Source organism: Lactuca saligna, chromosome 5, assembly GCF_052625555.1.
Source record: "Lactuca saligna cultivar CGN05327 chromosome 5, ASM5262555v1, whole genome shotgun sequence".
Taxonomy (NCBI): domain Eukaryota; kingdom Viridiplantae; phylum Streptophyta; class Magnoliopsida; order Asterales; family Asteraceae; genus Lactuca; species Lactuca saligna.
In genome coordinates, this window is record NC_136421.1 from 285,755,856 (window position 1) to 285,764,745 (window position 8,890).

The 8,890-nt window shown below is 37.8% G+C and overlaps 2 protein-coding genes across 2 annotated transcripts in view; both read left to right on the top strand.

The window, feature by feature from the left end:
- The first annotated feature begins 433 nt into the window (after positions 1-433).
- Positions 434-1,395, top strand: LOC144998138 (uncharacterized). Its single transcript, XM_078957953.1, has 2 exons — positions 434-1,024; positions 1,126-1,395. Exons 1-2 carry the CDS (start codon positions 446-448, stop codon positions 1,213-1,215), a joined length of 669 nt encoding a protein of 222 aa, XP_078814079.1. The 5' UTR covers positions 434-445; the 3' UTR covers positions 1,216-1,395.
- A 6,408-nt stretch (positions 1,396-7,803) lies between these two features.
- LOC145046821 (DNA polymerase delta small subunit-like) overlaps positions 7,804-8,890 on the top strand; it is a 2,002-nt gene continuing 915 nt past the window's right edge. Inside the window, exons 1-6 of the mRNA XM_078995089.1 lie at positions 7,804-7,858; positions 8,140-8,247; positions 8,324-8,439; positions 8,516-8,599; positions 8,707-8,775; positions 8,833-8,842. Of these exons, the coding sequence (XP_078851215.1) occupies positions 7,804-7,858; positions 8,140-8,247; positions 8,324-8,439; positions 8,516-8,599; positions 8,707-8,775; positions 8,833-8,842 (442 nt within the window). The remainder of the gene's footprint in view (positions 7,859-8,139; positions 8,248-8,323; positions 8,440-8,515; positions 8,600-8,706; positions 8,776-8,832; positions 8,843-8,890) is intronic.

Below are 8,890 nucleotides of genomic sequence, written 5' to 3' on the forward strand. Positions count from 1 at the left end.
TGACAATGAATTTTTAAGAGCTTGTACCTTTTATCTTTTAACAAAAATTTAATTAAAAAAAAAAAACTACTATTTGTTATTGTACTTTTTTAATCATTTTTCAAAATTGCTCTTAGTAAAATTAATATAATTTTTAGTTGTGCTTTTAAGTAATTTACCAACTATTTTTACTACAAGCTAAGTTATTTTTGCTAAACACAAGACTTCAATTATATTTATGATTTTGTAGATAAAATCTCAAGTAATGTGATTCATATGATTAATATTTTTTTCATATACATCCATTTTTTAAACGTACAATAATGATTTTTTTTTTTAATATTCCGATTAAGATAGTCACATCACATTGCATCATGTCAAATTTTGGTTTTATACTAACTTTATCATTAAATTAGTTACATAATAATTATTGCTTGTTAGTATTATTTTTTATAATAATACAATAATGCAGTTCATCAGTGATCTTCTGAGCACCCAACGGCTCTATTTCCTTATTCTCATCACCACCATCACCACCCCCACCATCTTCTTCAACGGTCTATTCTCATCCTGTTCCATAAGATTCAGACCAGACCCTTTTCTACTGCAAACAACTCCCTCCATCTGCTCTCTCTCTCTACACTCTACACTCTGCAATCGGTATCTCCCTCCATCTCTAACAACAATGGACACTGCCACTGTCACGCCTACACCAACGGTCGCCGTTCAACATGTAACCAAAGCTTCCTCCGACGAACTTCTCAGCAAATTCGCCGAATTAGCTTCTCCTGATCGTCCTTCCAAAAAATCATCACGTTTATCGAAACGACAAAAGAGATCTGAGCAATCATTAACACTCATGATCGGCGAAAGCTCTGAGTTTACCGGTACATTAGTCGTTGAAAGGAAGTCGCTTCTTCCGCCTGTTGCATCCGGTCGCCGATCATCCGGCGCGGGGGCGTTGGTTAGGCAATTAAAGGGTGGGAGAGCTCAATTTAGGTCGAGGAATTTCAGGAACAGATCGTTTTTCGGAACAATCGAGAAGGTACGTCCCGAATTTCATCTGGATTCAATAATGTTTGTGGTGTTGGTGTTTCATTTAGGGTTTCGTCGATCTGATTGTTTGTGTTTTGTACTTGAATTTAGACTTGGCGAAGAACCATTGATGGAGCGTCGAAGGTGTTCATGGAGAAGCAATATAACAGGCATAAACGCTTGCTAACTGATACGACCTAGTTGAATTGGTAATGATGATGATGATGATGATACTGTATTCTTTTTTGTGAGATCTCACTCACAAGAGATGTGTAGCCATTTTTTTTTCTTCCTGAGACACAATAATTTTGCGTTTTACTGATTATCATTTATCAGGATTTGTTCAAGCGTTCAAAGTTAAATTTGGATTCAGATTGTGAATTAATCTTCATGTTACTCATTTTTTTTTTCTTATGTAAAATGATGACATTATGTAATACTATAAAAGTGCATAAAGAAATTTGTGTCATTTGTATAGTTTCGAAATGGCTGCTGGACTTGGATGTTTTGTGCCAAAGTGATGCTATGCTCAACAAAATAATTTGTCCAAAATATTGGAAAATTTTCTATGCCATTTTTAAATATCAAATTGTTAAACTTAATTTTTAAGTATAATATTAATCATTCATAAACCTTTAAAATATTAAATTTGTCGAAATCTCTTTTTAAAATATGTTTAATAGCTTATAATCATTTTGATGCTCGTATTCTAAATGTTTGAACTCTTTGGGCGTGTTTGACAAAACTAATTGTTAGCTGGAAGCAGGTAGTGGGTAACGGGTAACTGGTAGCAGAAAACTGTAACTTTTATTTGTTATATGAATGTTTGACAAAAGTAACTGAAAACTTTTGAAATATATAAAATTACATAAAAGGAACAGTCGACTAAAAATAAATAAATATATAAATAGATTTTTAAGTGTAGTTATACAAATTGATTTCAAAAATTCAGTAGCGTTTTGTTAAACGCTGCATGAAGTAGCTTTTACATTTGGAACATTTTGTTTAAACTAAAAGTTAAACGCTCGTACTGCCAAGCGGAACTTTTTGTTTAAACTAGTGCATTTTGACTTTCAAACGCTTTTAAAAGCTCTGTGCCAAACACGCCTTTTGACTTCAACCTTTTTCTTGGAATTATTAATTGTTTAGTTTTAGTTGGTTCGTAGATGGATGATACTTTGATGACAAAATTGCTAGTTTGGTCCATGTGGTATATAAAAATTGAATGTTTGGTCGAAAATATTTTGGAGTTGCACCACGTCCAAAAGGTTTCATTTGTTGTGACTTTACTCCAGTTTGTTTTCAACTTTTTCAAAGTGACGAGTTTTCCCTTTGTAACGCCCCAAAAATAAGACCGATTTTTTTAATTTTAAAATTACTAAAATAGTACACAATCTCATTTTCATGAACCAAGGTAAATCAAGCTCTATTATACATCATCGTTATCAGAGTAAATCAAAGAATGCGGAAACATGCGGTGTGTGCTTTGCAATCATTCCGAACTCTTCCAATTGAAAACCGAAGTATCTGAAACATAAACTGAAAATTGTAAGCACAAAACTTAGTGAGTTCCTCATGATACCACATACCAAGCATACTAAATCACATACTCTGACGTCTTGGCAAACATTAGAGAGCCTGTTAAGGAGAAAGACCTCGTTATGTTGGTGATTTCCGATCTTCGTGTGGAATACAATGGTCTTAAATCCACTCTTCTTGCTTGACAATCACCTACTTCTTTTCAAGATCTTCATGGTCTTCTAGCTGATCATGACTTTATGATCAAGAAAAACTCACCCACGGTTGCTCATGTCCAAGCTTTTACCGCCACCTCATCCAACCGATCCACTCCACTCACCACTACTCCATCACTTGATCACCTACACGCCCTTCAACGACTTGTTTCCTGACTCGGACTTCAACTCAGTCAGGCTCCCTTTCTTCAAGCCTTCTATGCCGGCCGATCGCAACCCTCTCGAGGTCGCAGCTCCAACAATCGTCGTGGTCGAGCCAACTACAACCCCACATCAGGTGGTACGAGGAGCCAATTCCCATGAGCTTCCACTCAAAACACTGTGTATGGAACATCTAACCGATACGGTATTGGCCACATTCCATCCTAATGTCCTAATCGTGATCTTACCACCATCCGCTCTCGCTCACAACCCTCTGCTAATTTTGCAGAAAATCGCTCTCAAACTACCACATGGCTTCCAGACACTGGCTCCAATAACCATGTTTCTCATGATCTCTCCTCCATTGAGAATCACACATCGTATTTCGGTGAGGATGCTTTTCATGTTGGCAATAGTATGGGTTTATCTATTATTCATATTGGTTCTTCTAATTTTTATTCGCCTACAAAAACTTTTTCCTTGTCCAATATTCTTCATGTTCCTGAAATAAGAAAGAACCTTCTTTTTGTCCAAAAGTTCAACTTAGATAATGATGTTTTCTTTGAATTTCACTTTTTTTTTTTTTTTTTTTTTTTTTTTTTTTTTGCTATGAAGGACAATTCTACCAAAACTACCATCCTTACAGGTCCAAGTAACAACGGACTCCACTCCATTTGCCTTCCGTCTTTTTAGCATCTTCCCAAAGTTGCTTTTACTACTCTTAAAGCCCCTTTCGACACGTGGCATCAATGGCTCGGGCATCCTCATCCACAACTTTTGAAGTTTATATTTTCTAAATATTGTCTACCTGTTTCTAGTTCAACAAATTCTTTTTGTAATTCTTGTCATATTGGCAAATCATCTAAACTTCATTTATCTATATCTACTTTTAATAGCAAAAAGTTTTTAGATCTTGTCGTGTGTGATTTTTGGGGCCCCGCACCTATGACCTCTTCTGATGGTCATAATTATTTTTTGCTATGTGTTGATGATTTCTCTCGTTTTATGTGGATTTTTCCAATTACACGAAAATCTGATGTCTTTGAAGTATTTAAACTGTTTCTTACCATCACAGAACGTCAATTTTCCATAAAAATTAAATATGTTCAAACATTTTTTTTTTTGGGGGGGGGGGGGGGGGGGGGTGAATTCCGCAAATTAACTCAAAATTTCAACTCATTCGACATTGTTCACCGTCTCTCTTGCCTTCATACAGGTGAAAAAATGGTCTGGTTGAGAGACACCATCGTCATGTGGTTGAAACTGGTTTGGCCCTTCTTGCTCAATCCGGTGTTCCAAATACTTATTGGCACTTTGCCTTTGACACTGCAGTTTATCTTATCAAGCGCATGCCATCTCGTACCACCTCTCGTATATCACCCTTTGAGCAGCTCTTTAAACGGGAACCTGATTTCTCTTTTCTAAAGGTTTTTGGGTGTCAATACTTTTCCCACCTTAGAGCTTACAACCAACATAAAATGGATTTCAGGTCCATCCCATGTATCTTTCTTGGATATAGTTCCTCTCACTATGGGTACTGCTGTCTTGACCCCAGTATAGATAAAATATACATATCTCGCCATGTCCGTTTTCACGAGACTTCATTCCCCTTTCTCGTACCAGCTCCCGTTACACCTCCACCCTCCACAACCAATCCTTATGTTTCTACTTACCCATTACCAATTATCTCAGACAACTCTATACTAATTATTACACCACCACTTACACATTCATCCCCACCCACAGTTACAACACCCACACCCTCCCCTTCCCCTGCTACGATCCTACCGGCAGCATCGGTTGCTGCCACATACCATCCCCTCTTCACCTATGTTCATCGGGACCGGCGCAACACTACCACAACCGAGCCTGTCCCGACTTCATCAACTGAGACCTCTGCAACTCGGGTGCGCCCCCTACACTTCATCCAAACTCGAAGAAGACAACCCGGTTTGATCCATCTACATTTCATGTCGCTACCCAGACTAAACAAGAACCTACAACCTTTTCTACTGCTGCTAAACATCCGCATTGGCAAAAAGCTATGGCTGATGAGTATGATGCTCTAATTAGAAATGACACATGGAAACTTGTGCCACATGCTCCTAATTTTAATATTGTTGATTGCAAATGGGTTTACAAGATTAAACGCGATCATACTGGTTCTATAACACGTTGCAACACTTATGTAGTAGCCAAGGGGTTTCATCAACAGCCAGGGGTTGACTTTCATGACACGTCAACTCGGTTGTCAAGTTTACTACTGTCTGGGTTGTCCTTTCTCTAGATGTGTCCAACAAATGGCCCCTACGGCAGCTGGATGTTAAAAACGCCTTCCTTCATGGTGATCTTAATGAGACTGTCTACCTACGCCAACCTCCCAGTTTTTTTAATCTTCACAAACCCAACCATGTTTGCTAACTACACAAATCCTTGTATGGTCTCAAGCAGACACCACATGCTTGGTTTCACTGGCTATCTCAGGCACTTCTTGCTCTTGGTTTTAAAGGGTTTCACCAGCTATTGTTCGAGAATGATATGCGGTATGATCAAGTGGTTTGAGCCTTGCAATATGTCACTCTATCCAAACCCGACATCGCCTATGCCGTCAACAAAGTCTGTCAGTTCATGCACTCTTCGACTAGCAATCATTTGTCTATTGTTAAGAGGATTCTCCGGTATCTTAAAGGCACCAGCACTTTTGGTCTCTGTCTCACCCCCTCCCTTGACACCACTATTCATACCTATGGAGATGCGAAATCCCCTCTGGTTACTGCCTTTTCAGATGCTGATTGGGCTGGCTGTCCAGATGACCGTCAATCCACAGGGGGATATGCTATATATCTTGGTTCAAATTTAGTTTCTTGGTCAGCAAGAAAACAGAAAAATGTCTCTTGGTCATCCACGGAGGCTGAATACAAAGCTCTAGTTGATGTTGTTGCTGAAGTTACCTGGCTTGAAGCATTGTTAAGAGAGTTATGCATTCCGGTCATTAAAGCATCGATCTTTGTTGGGTTCAACCCCCTACATACACAACTCAAAAACAAGAGAGACTAGTGCAGCTCTTCTGCTGCGTAATGTAACTGGGAAGGGAGCAAAAGAAGATACAAGAATTCATAACCATAACCTCTTTATTATCTGAGAAAACCTTCAAGAAATACACACACTGAAAGATACGACTCCTACTTAATTAAATAGCTAAACTGAACAACAAAATAGGAAAAGATAACAACCCATTCCTAGGTTTATGCCGCCTGCACCCACGTGTCTTTGACTCTATCCTAAAAGAAAAAAATAAATGACTAAACTACCCTTCATACATTCGGATTACTCCAACATTCACCCCCTACTCCGAATGTTGGCTGACACTTTGCACCAGTACCTCCTCAAGCTTCACCATACCAATGGATTTTATTTTTATAGCAATGCATGTTCTTCATCTTCATGAGCTTGAACTAAGGTAGCCTCTTGGTTTCTGTCTTGTTTTGGTTCAGGCCATTCGTAGGCATAATGACCATATTCATTGCAATTGAAACACTTGATCTTACTCTTATCGCGACCTCCTGATGATCCTTGTCCACCTTCACGATAACTATGTGTGTCACCTCCTCGATGTCCTCCTCTGCTTCCACCTCGTCCACGGCTCCTTCTTCATCCCCTAGAAGAGTTATCATCAGAACCATGACTTTTTTGTGGTGACTTCGAGTCATCACCTCTTTGCTTTGACCTTTCAAGCCATTCTTCATGTGTGAGCAGGAGTCGTTGCTCCTCATTATCTTCATGTCCGTTGACTCTTTCTTCACGAGTCTTTAATCTTCCGACGACTTCTTCGACGGTCATCGTTTCCAAATCTCCAAATTGTTCAATCGTTGAAGCAATTTGTAGAAACTTTGTTGGGACAGCTCTGAGTAACTTCTTGACGATATACGCTTCTTCAACCTTGTCACCTAAGGCCCGTATGTTGCTCACCACATTGCTCACCTTCATGGAAAACTCATTTATCGTTTCCGTCTCCTTTATTTTCAACACTTCAAACTCAGCCTTCAATGTCTGCACTTTTGCAATCCTAACTCTATCCGCACCTACGTACATCGTCTTGAGGGTTTCCCAAGCATCTTTTGCTGTTTCCTTCTCTGCGATGGACATCAACATGTCTTCCGGTATCCCCTGGTAGATAGCAGTGAGTGCTATCTTGTCCTTCCGGGCTTCAACAACTTCTCGAGGATTCTTGGGGTCGACAACATCCCACACACCTTTGGCTTGCATAAAAACTTTCATCTTAATTGCCCATGCTGTGTAATTGGTTTTGGACAGCAACGGATATTGAAGTCTAATCAGACCATCTTTATTGGTTTTTTCACTCATCTCTTTCTTATAGGGTTGATATTTGGGCATTCGCCAGGTTATGCTCTGATACCAAGTGTTAGGTTCAACCCCCTGCATACACAACTCAAAAACAAGAGACTAGTGCAGCTCTTCTGCTACGTAATGTAACTGGGAAGGGAGCAAAACAAGATATAAGAATTCATAACCATAACCTCTTTATTATCTGAGAAAACCTTCAAGAAATACACACACTGAAAGATACGACTCCTACTTAATTAAAAAGCCAAACTGACCAACAAAATAGGAAAAGATAACAACCCATTCCTGGGTTTATGCCACCTGCACCCACGTGTCTTTGACTCTATCCTAAAAGAAAATAATAAATGACTAAACTACCCTTCATACATTCGGATTACTCCAACAATCTTGTGGTGTGAAAATCTTTGTACTACTTATCTGTCTTCAAATACTGTGTTCCATGCCCGCACAAAGCATGTTGAGATTGATTTCCACTTTGTGAGAGAGAAGGTTGATGCGAAGAAAATCTTAGTTCAGTTTATCTCCACCGATGATCAGATTGCTGATATTTTCACTAAGCCGTTATCTTCATAGAGATTCGAGGGGTTACGATCCAAGCTACAGGTCCTTACCTGACCTTAGCTTGCGAGGGAATATTATACAACTAGTCATAGTTTAGGGTTTAGATTGTAACTAATATATATATATATATATATATATATATATATATATATATATATATATATATATATATATATATATATATCATGTAATACATATTAATAATATATACAAACACAATACAATTTACGGTTCTGTTTATCATTATACTTAAAATCTTCAAAACTATATTAAATATTGATTTATTTTGTTTGTTATCCAATAGGAAATGTTGTTGCTTTGCATGGAAAAGAAACCAATAGTGGTGATTTTCTTGTTGAAGATATTCTTGAAGCTGGTTTACCACCACAGTTGGATCTACCAACTAAATCAGGTCTCATTTTCATCATTCATGCCTCTTAATTTTTATAATTTTTTCTATTTTTGACAATTATGTCCTTTGTAAACAGGAGAAGATAAATATGTTGTCTTGGTATCTGGATTAAATGTTGGAAGCAGTTCTTCTAATCCACTTCAACTGCAGCTTCTTGTTGACCACATTACTAGTCATCTAGGAGACAAAAAGGTCTCACACCCACTATTTTTTTAAAAAGTAATTATATATCTTATCTCTCTGTGTTTTAAACATGTGTTTTAAACAGGAGCAACCATCAGCAGCTGAAATAGTTCAAGTGATTGTTGCTGGAAATTTTGTCCAAATTGACCATGGTCTTCTTAATGGTCAGGTAATAAAGTTGATTTTTCTAAAAAAAAAATTTCAAATTCATAAAAGTTACTAGCGATGACATCATCATCATCATAATCATGTATATGCCAAATTCATTGGTTGTAGAATTTGGTTTCCAAGGACCAATCTAAGTTACATGAGCCAATCAAAGAACTTGATATCTTTTTGACTCAGGTGCTTTAATAAAAAACTTAAAATCCATTTTTTAGATGTAAATTATTTTGTATGTAGATTGTTGCAGGTATACCCATAGATATCATGCCAGGATAGAACGACCCTACAAACTTTG

Excerpts from the sequence above, each read along its gene's own strand:
- LOC144998138 (XM_078957953.1), top strand. The coding sequence starts at position 446 with ATGCAGTTCATCAGTGATCTTCTGAGCACCCAACGGCTCTATTTCCTT. Across the intron at positions 1,025-1,125 it reads TTTTCGGAACAATCGAGAAG|ACTTGGCGAAGAACCATTGA; the intron begins GTACGTCCCGAA and ends ACTTGAATTTAG.